Source organism: Cebus imitator, unplaced genomic scaffold, assembly GCF_001604975.1.
Source record: "Cebus imitator isolate Cc_AM_T3 unplaced genomic scaffold, Cebus_imitator-1.0 Scaffold45, whole genome shotgun sequence".
NCBI lineage: Eukaryota > Metazoa > Chordata > Mammalia > Primates > Cebidae > Cebus > Cebus imitator.
The window spans coordinates 11,915,898-11,931,118 of NW_016107360.1; the positions used below are offsets into that span (position 1 = coordinate 11,915,898).

The following is a 15,221-nucleotide window of genomic DNA, read 5'->3' on the forward strand; positions in this document are numbered from 1 at the left end:
AAAAGATGGAGTTTTGCTCTTGTCTCCCAGGCTGGAGTGCAATGGTGTGATCTCAGCTCACTGCAAACTCTGCCTCCTGGGTTCAAGCGATTCTCCTGCCTCAGCCTCCCAAGTAGCTGGGGCTATAGGTGTGCACCACCACTCCCGGCCAGATTGGTTTTTATACTCTGCCTTATACTGTATTGTATTTCCTTGTACTCTAAACACAATATAATTGCTTAGATTATACTGTATTTTAGATTGAGTAATATTAGAAATACAACTTTATTTCAGCATTTTTGTTTTCCTCTAGTTTCTAATTGCCTTGCTTTTCTTTTTCCACGAGAAAAAGAACATGCTTACTTTGTCATATCCAAATATCTTCCAACTTTTTTTTTTTCTTTTTTACATATGACATGGGATTCATTTCTTTCTTAGTGAAGATACTCTTTTTGGTCCCTGCTGAATTCTTGTTTCAATTTGGAAAGACATGTCTAGGCCTGCAGTACCCAAAATAAGTTCTTTTTATTGAACTCCTGAGTAGTTCCACATTTTCTGAATTCTAAGTCATTTTCTTTCTGATTTCCCCTCTTCTTATTTTTTTCTTGAGCACATCAAGTAATTTCCTAAGAAAAGGAGTTTCTGAGACCTGGAATATCTTTATCATCTTCTCATGCTTACTTGATGGTTTGACTCCAAGTTCTCCAACCTCTGAATTTCTCTGAAGTGTTACTGGTCAAATTCATTCCTTCTGCCACTGCAGCCCCTCGTGATTGTATCTGAGTTACAGCTTCCTTCCTTCTGTTTAATCCATTACATGCTTCCATCTCTTTTCTAACTTCCATAAATTTTAAACAAATCTCATCTATTGATGATTCTCATTCCATTCTCTTCATTCTTGCCTCAGTATCCCTTCACACCCAGCCTCCAGCTTGTCCTCACTCAGGCAAAGCCTACATTCTCTTCATTCTTGTGATTTTATTTCCTTTCCGATTTTTGTTCCTTTATTGTCATTTTAATGGCATTCAGATCAAATACATGTGTACAGTCTGCCATTGAAAATGGAAGCTTCTCCCTTGTCCTTTTTATTTTCTAGAGTCGCAAAGATTGTGTTGTTAGTTGTCTTCATGCATGAGAATCCACCTTTCTACTGTTTCCATGAACTAGGCACTATAATGTGTGCCTGTAATTTCAGCTTTGTGGGAAGATCATTTGAACTCAAGAGTTTATAACCACCATGGGAATCATAGCAAGACTCCATCTCAAAAAAGAAAAAAAAATAAAGTTTCTCATGGTCAGATCTGACTTCTTATATAATTATATAAAATCGAACTATATAGGTGGGAATAAAATGTTACTTTCCAGAAATATTGTGCACTTAGCACTTCAACATGGTTTTAAAGTCTCACCATAGATCTCATAGGAGTTCACTTGTCTATTTGTCACCAAAGCATTTAAGTAAATAGCTTAATGGGAATTCCTATTAAGCATTGGTAACAGCCTGAAATTTTTGTGGCATCGATGGAGTATGACTTAGGATGGAGTCATACTAGTCTGGAACTAAGTGAGTGTGACTGGAATGAAATTAGGCATTATTCATATTTTGTTATTATTAGCAATTAATTATAAGCATATTACCTAGAAGTAGTGGTGTGTTAGTAAATGTTTAACAACGGACTGTTCAGGGAATAAAAGTGGGCATACGTATTTATATGTGTGTGTATATATTAGTTTATTATAAATTTTGTGATATAAAAGATATAAAGCATACAATTTACAAATAATAATAAAATATTCAATACTTTTATTTTGACTTTCATGTAGCCAATGGGTTCTTGAAGAATGTGTTTGTTAATTTTTGCCAAACTTTTGTTTCTGTAGCCAACATATGGTTACAGTTGAGCAATGATTTGACAAATGGAGTTGCATCTCAATCTGCTCTTTCCTCAGTAAATGTTTTGTCATTAAATCTGACATGTGTATTTTATTTTTCATGATGGCTTCGTTTAGCAACCAGTTTGCAAAATTCCTGAAAATTTAATACTCGGCTCTCATAAGCTGGTACAAGCCAGCTCCAGCACATCATCCCTTACAAACTCCACTTCTCTGACCTGAAGGACAAAATGAGGACCTGTCTATTTTTGTTATCCAAATAATACTTCTCTGACATGAAAATACCTTTCTTCTCTGTAATCCCATCTCTCTAATCATTCCCATCTCCCACCATAGGAAATCCATACAACTCAGGACTGGACAGTCAGGTCTGCCTCTAGAAGAGAAAACCAGAAATTCGGCTCAGGCAACCAAAGTGGCACATTGGGCTAGACCTGGGCTGTTGCTGGTGTCATAGCCACATGATGACACTATTGAAACACAGGTGTTGCAGCTGCCTCAGTATCCCTTCACATCCAGCCTCCAGCTTGTCCTCAGTCAGGCAAAGCCTACATCTCTTCTAAAAACCTCACATCCCTGTCTCCTTTCACACGCAGTTCCTTTCAATGCAGGAAGTTCTGTCAGTGCCAAAAGCCCACGGACATTCATTCTGCTTGCCAAAAAGTCATGTCATAGGACCTTCCTGTTACATCTGTCCTGGAAACTTCTATCTTTTGACATCTGATTTTTAGACTCTGTCATCCATAAGTTCCCAGGGCCCTCCCTGTTTCTCAGTGATGCCGACAATCCTTTGTGTGCATACCATTCCAGGGCCTGGGTTCAAGTCCTTATAATTTGTGTGTTCTTAGTTATTTGTGTCTTTGTCTTCCATTGTCTACTCTACCTACATGACCTGCTCCATATGAGACCCCAATGGGAAAACTTCATTGTTTATCATTTTCCATAAGAAATACAACACAACTTAGCATTTTTATGTTTCAGTAGCCTCACTGAAGTGCTCTAATTTCATATAAATATCCCAGGGAAAGACTGTAATTGGCCCAGCTTGGATCATATACCTGCTAGTGGGCCAGTGTGTGGCTGGGAGGATGGAATACTATGAATGATTAGACCCGCTTCATGTGACAACTTCTATGATGGTAGGAATATAAATGACAGCCCAGAACTGCATGGATTGAAGGAGGAACAATATCCTCAAAGACGTGGGAAAGTATTACCTGAATATGAGAGTCAGAAATACTGACAGAATAAATGCAACAAACATTCCCTACAGGTAGTGATCTGACCCTTCCTTATGGCTAGTTCTCTTTTGGGGGATGTTTTACAATTCGTGGAGAAAATGAGGAATGATACGCTTTGGGAAAGATGGTAAAATGAAAACATGTTTGCCATAAAGTGATGCTGAAGAATGTCCTTTGAAGCATTCCTTTGAAACATTAGCTTATCTATTACGAAGTTTGGATTTCACCCACGCAATTGTTGTCATCAAAGTGGGAGCATGATTTTGGCATGCTTTCAAACCCTCTGACATGTGGCATTACTTTAAATTCTCCCTTAATACGCTATCATTATAGTTTAGGAGTTTCAGTGGAAAGTAAATCAGAAGCTTATACCACTTTGGTAGAGCCAAAAAAATGCAAAATAAATACTATTCTAGTTTTTATGTTTTTGTCTTAGGGGATTTTTCATCTCTAAAAATTCAAAACATATAGATTAAAATAAAGAAAAGAATTTAACCTTGGAATGCGAGTTCTTCCAATAGTGGGAAGTGTTCACAAAGCAGTACCCTTTACCCTACTGAGTTTCTGGAAGGCCTGATGCTGTTTGCATGCCTCACCACTGGAAGGCTATCTTCTATCTTTATAGCACAGGCACTTCTAAAAAGAGTTCATTGGAGTAGGCTTCAAACTGGAGACCCATATTCCTCGAGTACCTGAAGACTTTCCAAAAGCACAAGTGATGGATAGTGCAAACAGTTACCAGATTCCCAACTTCTACAGGTTTGTTTTCTGAGAGCCCTCCTTTTAAGGCTTGCCAATAACCCCCTTTACACATTCACCCTTCTTCCATCTCAGAGAAGACAGACTTAACTCTCCCCCAACCTGAATCTTATCTTTGTGCATTGCTCTGGGGTAGAAAAGTCTTGAGGGTAACTCACAAGAGAATAAGTTAAAATGTACTGCTTCTGCGGAGGCTTCTTATTTCTCCCCAACAAAAAAAGAAAGAAGAAAGAAAGAGAGAAAGAGAGAAGGAGAGAAGGAGAGAAGGAGAGAAAGAGAGAAAGAAAGGAAGGAAGGAAGGAAGAAAGAAAGGAAAGAAGGAAGGGAGGGAAAGAAACAGAGAAAGAAAAAGAAAGAAGGAAAAGAAAGAAAGAGCAAGAGAGAAAGAAAGAAAGAGCTAACAAAGAAAGTCTCAGGAAAAACTACTAAAGCCTTATTTTATCCAGGCAACAAAATCTTGGCAACTCTCCATGCCTTCTCTCTCTACTTTGTCTCTGTCTCTCTCTCTTGTGGAATTAAGATTCACAATGATATGCCATTCATTTACATTTTGAAATAACAGGCAGTAGGTCTGATTTAGCTGATTGGTTCGACAGGGAAGACTGGCCTCTCCAGTAATATATTTGTACAGTGGACTTATTCCATAAAGTGAATGAGCTAAACCTACAGCTCCAAGGATTTGATAAAAATAAAATTAGGCCAGCCACTGTGCCTAAGGCCTGTAATCCCAGCACTTTAGGACGCTGAAGCAGGAGCATCACTTGCGGCCAGAAGTCGAGATCAACATAGTGAGACTGCCAGCCCCCTCCCCAAACTCCATCTCTACAAAAAAATAAAAAATAAGCTGGGCACAGTGCTGTGTGCCTGTAGTTTTAACAATTTGGGAGGCTGAGGCAAGAGGATCTCTTGAGCCCAGGAGTTTGAGGTTTCAGCGAGCTATGATCAAGCCACTGCACTCCAGTCTGGGCCACAGATGGAAAGATCTTGTCTCTAAAAATAAGATAAAATAAAGTTAAAGTACATATTCAAATTATAATACACCAGGAAGATCCCAAGTCTAAAGAACCAGAAAAGTACCTTAAACACTTTAAACCCTATTAAGAAAATATAATTATATAACTTATAGCCATAATTAACTATTAAAAATATCTAATTGAAAAGAGAAGGATGGAAAAAAACATAATGTGCTAGTAAAAATTCATAGTTAACTGTGAATTTTTTTTTTTTCTCTTGAGTCTAGTCAAATGTGGGGATTTTCCTGTTGAATATAGAATTTGGCCAGAGTACATACTAGCTTTCAGTCCCACCATCTTTCAGCCTGTTTGCTTATGCTGTAGGCAGGAAGTGCCTGGTGTTTAAATTCTATTTTCCCAATATTTAAGCCTATTACACTTATATTTTAACCCCTACAAGAGTGAAACTTTCTGATTACAATTCTCCGGGTGGTGGCCTTTCACCTTTGCTAAATATTTTTTCAAAAGAGAAGAAAATAGCAATCTCCCCATAGTCTGGTAGATCCCATGACTATTTCTACCCTCTGAAAAAGAAAATTGCAAAAATACTGCTAATTCTTACTTTCCCTCTTCCACCTCTGCTGCTTAGATACCTTAGAGTCACTTAACACAATTACAATGCAAAATTAATTACTAAGGTTTGATTATATTAAATTGCCATATGGTTTCACTACCCAAAGCCAAACTGGTTTTTCTACCAGAATTTTTCTCCCTGTTTCTAATAACTAAAAAAACAAAAAACATTGAAACATACAAAGACTGTAAATACTTAGCAGCACAATTTTCTCCACAAACAGTACCCTCTTACTCATTAATTTACTGTCAGCTGAGGGAAAAAATTAGCAGGGCCAGGGAGACCCCTGAGAGCTAGAGGGAGGGAGAAGTGGCTGCAGAGAGAAAGGGAGCTGCTTGCAGATGTTCGTGTGCCAGAGACAAACTTCTTATTGCATAAGCTTGCGTCTGCCGGGCCAGGCCTTGAGGACAAGGCCCTCTTTAATCACCACATTTAACCTGAGATGACCTTCGTTTGGGGAGACATAGTAATTTATTGATATATATTTGGAGCAGAAGGTTAATTTAGCTTTTCTGCATTTAATTTTTATTTTCTATCTGCATTGTAAGGAAAGCCCTTGCAATAATAAACAGCTTTTGGTACAAAAATCAAGCTTGGAAAAAGATATTCTAGCTACAGACTTGGAAAGGTTTTTCTTTTTTTCTCTTGTTTCCATAATATTTTTGACGTAGTGGCTGTTTCACCTATATTTTACGCTTGCATCCTGTAAAGATTTTTCTGTTGACTCATTTGAGGAGTAAAAACTCCCCAATTTTTTTTGCATAAACATAATCCCAAAAGGGTAATTACCTGTTCCCTGTGGTGACAGAAACATTTTCCAGTCTCATCAGCAGAGACTGCAGAGCACAGCAATGAACAATGAATAACTGTCAATAAGGATAAAGCCATAAATAAGAAAAATTAAAGTGTGATTCATTATAAATAGATGATGCAATGATGGACATGTTACCAAGAAGAAACAAGTTAATTACTCATGTAACATATTTTAAAATGATAAGAAAACCGTTCATTGGTACAGAGCTCTTCGCCAGCCCAGATTAAATGAAGATTTAAGTGCAGCTAAGTGTATATATGTGCACTAGAGAGTAGACAGATTCTTCTTGTCAACTGCTTCATACTGATAAGGACACTGAGGTTACCAAGGAATTCACTGAGACTCTGTCTATGCAAGGGCCCAAAGTCATCAGTTTTGAGACAATTCCTTACTAATCTGTTTTCAGTATCATGCAGGAATAATAATAATTTTATAATATCAATCGCTTTTGCAACCCAGTAAGCATCCCCCAATTCCCCTAGTTCCTCAGCAGTTACTGTTAGTGTAAAGCTTCTGTTTGCCTAGCCTTCTAAGGTTAATCTAATAGATAATGGATTATGTATTGACTTACTTCTTTAAGGTACCAAACCTACTTTCCATCAAGAAAATAGGAGAATGATGTACCAAAAAGCATACTGCAGACCAGAGGACTGACTCAACATTTTAGCATGATATAGGATGAAATACAGCGTAAGAAAGGGCAGACAAGGAGAAAACCTTGAGTGGGAAATATGTCTTGTCTGGAAACACAAATATAAAGCATTCCCTTCCATATACTCTGATCAAGATGGCAGAATGAATTTACTTGGAAGCAACATCCAACCCATAAAAAAACCCACCCTCTGCCCTCCACAGCATCATAGACAGAATGTTTAATAAATGTATACTTAAAAGTGTTAAAGAAAAAAATTATATAATGATGCTTGTCAAAGCATGATAAAGAAGACTTTATTCAGGAACATTGCAATACAAGTAAGAGCCATGGCAAGGGGATTTTGTAGTGGAGGAGAGATTGGGCTCAACTCTGAATACAACATAGGCAAGTGGGAATTTACAGCCAAGAAGCAGGGTGGGGGTCAGTGGATGGAAAATTACCAAGAGGAAACATCAAGGGTAAGGGGGATTCTGGTGAAATTGACCTAACAGGATTCTTGCTGAAGACCAGCCAGGGTGATCAGACATCTCCTGTGGGATGGTGGAGTTTGAGGAACCTGATCAAGCTATCAAGGGTGATAGGATATGCAGGGTGGGGAGTTCTTGCTAAACTGACTTAGCAGGGCTCTTACCAAAACTGGATTTTATAAGGAAGTGCATAGATGGGCCTAGGAGAAGGTTCAGGAGCCTGACTAAAGTTTGGTCAAGCAGAGCATCTTTGTCAAAAGATACCTCCAAGTTCCAAAGTGAGAAGTTTAAAATGGGATTTAAAATACGTCTCTATGGGCTGGGCGAGGTGGCTCATGCCTGTAATCCCAGCGCTTTGGGAGGCCAAGGTGGGTGGATCACAAGGTCAGGAGTTCAAGACCAGCCTGGTCAAGATGGTGAAACACTGTCTCTACTAAAAATACAAAAATTAGTTGGGAATGGTGGCGGGTGCCTGTAATCCCAGCTACTTGGGCAGCTGAGGCAGGGAATTGCTTGAACCCAGGAGGCAGAGATTGCAGTGACCCGAGATTGCGCCACTGCACTCCAGCCTGGGCAACACACTGAGACTCCACCTCAAAAAATAAAATAACATGAAATAAAATAAATAAAATATGTCTCTATGTACACATGGAGAAATAAGGAACTTGATAAATTTATATATTTTCTTGTAGAGAAGTTTGTGATATGTTAAGTAAAAAATAGTGAACTATGGATTCATGTTTATAATTCTATTTCACAGAAACAAACTCAAAAATCAATGTGTGTGTGTGTGTGTGTGTGTGTGTCTGTGTGTGTGTGAGATGAGCAAATTATATAGGCTAGATTATATTTTATAATTTGTGAAATAATACATGTTGGTTTTTTAACATGTTAGCCTAAGATGGCAGAGACAGAATGTAGAGATAAAACAGTTTTTTGGCTTTTTTAAAGAGACAGGGTCTGGCTGTGCTCTCCAAGCTAACTGGAACCTCTAGGCTCAAATAATCCTCCTACTTCAGGCTTCTGAATAGCTGGGACCACAGGCATGTGCCACAGTGCCAGGAAAAATTGTTTTTTAAAAATATAACTTTGTATAATCTCAGTTGTTACAACTAGCCTGTATAGTTTTTATAGTTTGAAAATCCCCAAATTAAGGAAAGTCTGAAAAAAAATTACACAACTAAATTTCACATAGTTTCTAGATTCAATAGTAACTTTCATACTGATTCAGGATTCATTTGTAAATTTTCTAAATTTCATGTAACTATAAAAATATTAAATATTCATTTAAGAAATACTGAACAACACAGAAAACTATACAAACATAAAGAAAATAGATAGCACCAATAATTCCAACTCTTAGAGATAAACATTATGAACATTAATATTTTGGTATAATTATTTTTACCTCTTTTCCTATGTGTGCTAAGTGTTTGTTTGTATATTTAAAACAAAAATTTTAAAAAATGCCATACCCCACTGTTTTTGAAACCCAACAAAAGTTTTCCAAAAAATCAAAATACTATACACTACAAAGCCAAGGATTATATTTGACAAAATGAAACGGTGATATAAACACAAAAGCCGGCAGTTCAGGGATGGTGTGGTGATTCCTTGATGTCAAGGCTAGCTATGCAATTGTGGGGCCCAATGCAAAATGAAAATGTGGAGCCCCCTGTTCAAAAATTAGAAAAATGTTTCATTAAGAGTACTAAAATATAGGCTGGGTGCAGTCGCTCATGCCTTTAATCCCAGCACTTTGGGAGGCCAAGGCAGGTGGATCACCTGAGGTCAGGAGTTCAAGACCAGCCTGACCAACATGGTGAAAGCCTGTCTCCACAAAAATACAAAAATTAGCTGGGCATGATGGCGGGTGCCTGTAATCTCAGCTACTTGGGAGGCTGAGGTGGGAGAATCGCTTGATCCAGGAGGTGGAGGCTGCAGTGAGCTGAGATTGCGCCATTACACTCCAGCCTGGGTAACAGAGTGAGACTCCATCTCAAACAAACAAACAAAAAGAGTGCAGAAATATAAAAATTTCTCCTTTCTACTGAGACATCTCTCTGGACTTGCCATGGTGTTTTTTAAAATATCTTTTTTTTTTTTTTCCCACTGGTAATAGAATTTATTCAAATGTGCCTTAATATAGGCGCTGGGGCTTGCCCATGGTGCTCTTGATATATAAGGCCCGGACATTCTGCCAGTTTTTCTTGAGCAATGACACCAAGAAATTGACAGCCAGGTGAATGTTATACACAAGCTCATCGTCTGTCATCTTCACGTGACCAACAGCCACAGCCAGACATAACACCTTCTTCGTTTGGAACTCGATCGTGGACTTCACCCCATCCACTTTGGCCACCATGTTTTCATTGTGTGTGAGCAGGGAGGGGAACTTTCCCGCCTTATTTAGGCCTGGGCCAAGGATTCGTGGAATCTGCTTGATCAGAGACTCTGAGGCCAAAAATGCATCATACTTCTTGGCCAGCTTCTTGACCAGTTTTTTATTCTTGTTGAGTTTTTTCAGCGCCTCGATGTCCATGTGGGGGATATCCACGGCCTTGGCCTCGTCACAGTGCTGCTGGTCCCCCAGGACACACACGGAGAACTTGGGGCGAGGAGTGGACTTAAGCCTGACGGTGCCCGAGAAACGCTTGTCCTTCTGGGGGTCATAGTTCTTCAAACTTATCTGCAACTCCACCGTCTCCAGGAACTTGCGGCGCTTGCGCTGGTTCCCGTGCAGGACTTCCCGCACCGCCTCGTACAGGGTGTCGCGAGAGACTTTGCTGCTCATGGCTTCTCCTACCACGCTAACCGGGAAAGGGCTAAAATATCTTATTTAATGTTGTTCTAAGTAACAACAACAACAAAAACTTATATTGATAGCATGAATTTTACCCTTCATCTTTATATTAAGCAATACTAGTTTTAAATGCAAATGTAAGAACATTTAATGTATGTACATGAGATCACTAAAATCACATAATTCATATTTCATAGCATATGTGTGCATTTATACTTTGTTCTTAACTAGAATAATGAAAATGTTGCATAAAATGAAATCAACCGTTTTTATTTCACTTCTTGATACAAGCACCTTATACCAACACACTACCTTTGGCTTCTTATAAGTAAGGAATGACTGAAATGAAAAGGCACTATAGGCTGCCTATCTTTCCCTTTCCTTCTATGTTATTATTTTCAGGGTAAGTTGTTGACTACTACAGGGAAGTAGCATGAATTAGAAATGACACAACAGGATTCCCTGATTGTTTATGTTCCTAGAAATGCCACTGTCTTCTTTCTGCATAGCAAGTTCCAGTTCAGATGGAAAGTGTGGCCTCTTGGGGCCATCAGTACCCTAATTAATTAGTCACAGATATAGCACATTTTCCTTGTACACTGTGAGTCTCTTTGAACTCCCGCTCCTTGTGGGGCTTCCGGAATTCAGAGCTCATGGGGCTACGTGCAGATAGGGCAACAAGAAACAGCAGACGTGCTGATTGTGTGTAACTCCTCTTCTCACACTCATGCTTCCTTGTTCTACTAGACTTTACTTAGAAAGCACATGATACAATGCATCGCTGGATACACAGTCATCCACCAAGAAATAAGGCTGTAACTAAGAAATGAAGGTGAAACCGCAGGCTGGGCGCAGTGGCTCATGCATGTAATCACAGCACTTTGGGAGGCCAAGGCAGGCAGGTCACTTGAGTTCAGGTGTTTGAGAACAGCCTGGGCAATGTGGCAAAACCGTGTCTCTACAAGAAATTAAAAAAGAAAAAAATTAGCCAGACGTGGAGGTCCATGCCTGTAGTCCCAGCTACTTTGGAGACTGAGGGGGGAGAATCACTTGAGCTCAAGAGGCAGAAGTTACAGTGAGACTGCACTGCAGCCTGCGCAATAGAGGGAAACCCAGGTTCAAAAAACAAAACCAAACCAAAAAATACAACATCAAAGATGACAGTTTTTAAAATGTCAGGATAGCAATAACAGAGCATTTAACCACTTGTGAGGCCCTTCTGAGCACAGGTCCTTATATGACTGCAGACTCCAAATCTTCCAGGATTTGGTCTTCTTTTATCTTTTTCCTCCTTCATATGGGGGTCTCCAACCTCAAGGTCACTTCATGGTCCAAGCTGACTGTTGAAGTTCAATATCAGCAAAAGGGGTACAAAGGAGTCTTCCCTTTGGGCTGAATCAGCTCCCTGGAGGAAGCCTTTGCAAAAGCCCAACTCTGCTTCCATGTCATTAGCCAGAACTTAGTCATGGGACTGCACTTAATTCAAAGGAGAGCTGGAAAATGTAGTCTTCTTGCTGGGTAGATGCGTGGCCACCCAGCAAATAATAAGGCTATTACTAAGAAATAAAGGTGAATGGAGCTGAGTAGGCAACTAACAGTCCCTGCCATACCAACCAAAAGAAATTATTTAAGCAAATCTCAATTTTTATTTACATAGGTTGTATCTGATTTCTCACCATTATCAACATTATTTGCAAACTTTTCAATTGTGTCTTCCTCTAAATTTTTTAAAAAAACATATCCCTGGCCAGGCGTGGTGACTCACACCTGTAATCCAAGCACTTTGGAGGCCAAGGCGGGCAGATCACCTGAGGTCGGGAGTTCAAGACCAGCCTGACCAACATGGTGAAGCCCCGTCTCTAAAAAAAGAAGAGAAAACAAACAAACAAAAAAAACATATCCCTAAATAACAAGTTCACTTCTTTGGAAGAGTTTTCTGTTTACTGAATCAAACCAAATAATATGTATTTAATTAAGCTTGTAATAGTTGAGTTCTTTTTAAAAAGGATGGCAATTGAACATTTATAATGATATTTAGTCCTAAGATAAACACTGTGTGGGTCAAGGAATAGAGGGCCAAAGATAAAGACATGTGAAATTATTATTTTCTTCCCTCCTTCCTTCCCTCCTTCCTTCCTTCCTTCCTTCCCTCCTTCCTTTTCTTTTCTTTCTCTTTCTTCCTTTCTTTCTTTCTTTCTCTTTAGTCTTCCTCTGTAGCCCAGCTTCTTTTGTTTTCCACTGTTTCCTGGGTTCAAGCGATTCTCATGCCTCAGCCTCCTGAGTAGCTGGGACTACAGGCACACGCCACCACATGCAGCTAATTTTTTTGTATTTTTAGTAGAGATGGGGTTTTGCCATATTGGCCAGGCTGGTCTCGAACTCCTGACCTCAAGCGATCTGCCTGCCTTGGCCTCCCAAAGTGCTGGGATTTCAGGCATAAGCCACCACGCCTGGCCTAAATTACGATTTTCAAACCTGTGCAATATTGCTAATTAATGTGTGACTACATTACATAAAGCAAAAGTGATGTAAGCAGCTTCTAAAGGTTGCTGATTTTTTTAAAAGATCATTAATGTCTACCTAAATCAATCTACTGCCAATATCTGGATGCATTGAACCATCTTGCATTAATGTTATCTACTTGAAGCATGCCAGGTTATGAAATTTTAATGAAAACTAGCTGTTGTCCATTTTTGCATTAGCATTTTGCATGGCATATAATCAAGCTGTTCTTTAATTGGTGAAAACTAGTTCTCTGTTTGGTGTTAGTAACTCAAAGCTGAAATAACTTCAATATTCTTAGCTCATTTTTATGTTTCTCACCTCTTTGCCAAGCTTATCAAATTATTTCCATGTGAAATGAAAAAAGGCTTTACTAGCCTCCACAACATTTTTACTTCAAGTAAATAACTGAAAGAATTTACTAATTCCAACCAGTTTTTTAACCTGTTTTTAAATTACGATAACTTATAGTTTATTAAACAGAACAATTTCTGCATATTTAGGTTCGAATGTGAGATTTTTCTGAATGAATTTGGGCACAATTAGGTTTCAAAAATGGAACTGCTAAAATCTGGGTATTATGAGCAAACTATTTATTATTTATAGAGTATAGTTCTACATATTGTGCATTTTGTCTTTCACATATATATATCTGGGTACATGCACCATCTGAGTGTATAAAATTAAACTACCTGAACACCTTTAAAAAATTAGAGTAAAACGTAAAAATGTCTATAAAAAGAAATTCATTAGAGATTTCAAAATATCCGTAAGTGCTAAATAAGGTTTCCAGAAATCAGTGATTATGCTGAAACGTGTCACAAGGGGAACTGTTAACAAGTGTTATTTTGCCAATGGTAGGAAGATTGCCAACCTTTAATTGGCTTTAAAGTTGGTGTTCTATCAATGGTGTATTGTAAAAGGTAATAATGCCCACATTTATTACTTAACCCTGAAACGAGAACTCTAGATTTGACTAAAGGTGGCACTATGCACCAGTCCTTCTAATTAAAAAGATTCAAATGCCCACATTTTAAATTTGATTAAGATGTACATTATCATGTTTTTTATTAACAACAGCAAAACAAAAGATGTTTGTCTACGCTTTACAACATGCAATGACCAGTCAACCTTCTCTTTTGCTTTGCTATTCATTAACTGTTTTGTTCTAAGGAAAATGCTGAAAATAGCTCTTGGGAGGCTGATAGGAAGGTATAATTCTATTGAATGGAACCCAAATATGGCATGTCATCTTTCTTTGTATTCTGTAAAGGTTGGGCGAGGCTCCTCATTAATAAATGCAAATGAGGGATTATCATATCTTCTAGGGTAAACAATGCTCTATCCATCAGTTTCTGGACTTCTAACCATGAATTACCATCTAATGACCCAGAACCTACAGCAGCACAAGAGAGCTCTTGAATAACAATTATGAACAAATAAATATGAGGTAAAGCTAGTCAAACCATTAAGAGGGAATATTCCAACAAAAAGATCACTTTCAATATGTGTGAGGCTTCTTTTTCAGTAAGAAAAAGATCCATTGAAGATTTTTGAGGGAAATCAGCTGAATGTTGAATACCAGCATTCATCTGATCTACTTCAAAGTTTTGCCATGCTGACTTGAATAGCTTTGTGGATTAAGGATAGTTTACAGTTTTCCTGACTCTGGCATATTACATGTGCATCAGATTGCCATTCTATACCAGCCATTTGTCTTTTAACCCTCTCCTCGTCCTTCCACCCCATGTGACATTCACATCCTTCTTATTTTAGCTTATTGGCCTTAGGAAACATGCAAGGCGCATGGGGTGACGATAGCTACAAGACCCCTGTGGCAAACCTCATTGGCTGCCTTCCCAAGGTCTCCTTCCTTGCTGGCAGGAACATCTAAATTCTACAACAGAGACAGAAAATACCCAGTACTCCCATTCCTAGCCTCTCTGTTACCCCAATTCTGGTTTATGATGTGGATTTTAAAAAGTCTGTTAATACAATGTCTTGTGGAATGTAAAATATGAAAAGATGAAAATCATAGCCACTAAGACCTAAAAGTAATTATAATAATTTTAAAAGAGAAACAAAGTTGACTTTGATATTTTGTTCATGCAACTCATTGTCATATAATCACAAAATACGAGATAAAAATTTAAATATTTAAACCTGGGGTTTTGAGATCATCTCAGGAACATTGGCAAATGCTAAAGGAACATTTTGCATTTATTCTCAGCTAGAAAAAAATTGTCAAAAATCTACTATCTCCTGTAAGCATCACAATTATTAATTAGTCAGAAGAATAAAATATGGAAAGGATATTAAATACATTTGGGAATTGGCAAATCTCTATGCTAGGATTATTACTGAATTAATGGGAGCTCAAATATAAAATATTGACTAAGTCACCCCATCTTGTGGTCTCTCCCTTCATAGCCTATTCTATAATATGGAAATAACATTATTGACAGTTCCTGAATGTTCCCTGTGAGCTTGGAAAATTTCCCATCATGGCCAGGTGTGGTAG

At 38.4% G+C, this 15,221-nt stretch overlaps 1 protein-coding gene across 1 annotated transcript; it reads right to left on the minus strand.

Annotated features, from left to right (window-relative positions):
• Nucleotides 1-9,506: 9,506 nt before the first annotated feature.
• On the minus strand, nucleotides 9,507-10,226 carry LOC108303089 (60S ribosomal protein L10a-like). The gene has a single exon (XM_037737930.1). It carries the CDS (start codon nucleotides 10,187-10,189, stop codon nucleotides 9,536-9,538), a length of 654 nt encoding a protein of 217 aa, XP_037593858.1. The 5' UTR covers nucleotides 10,190-10,226; the 3' UTR covers nucleotides 9,507-9,535.
• Between the last annotated feature and the right edge of the window lie 4,995 nt (nucleotides 10,227-15,221).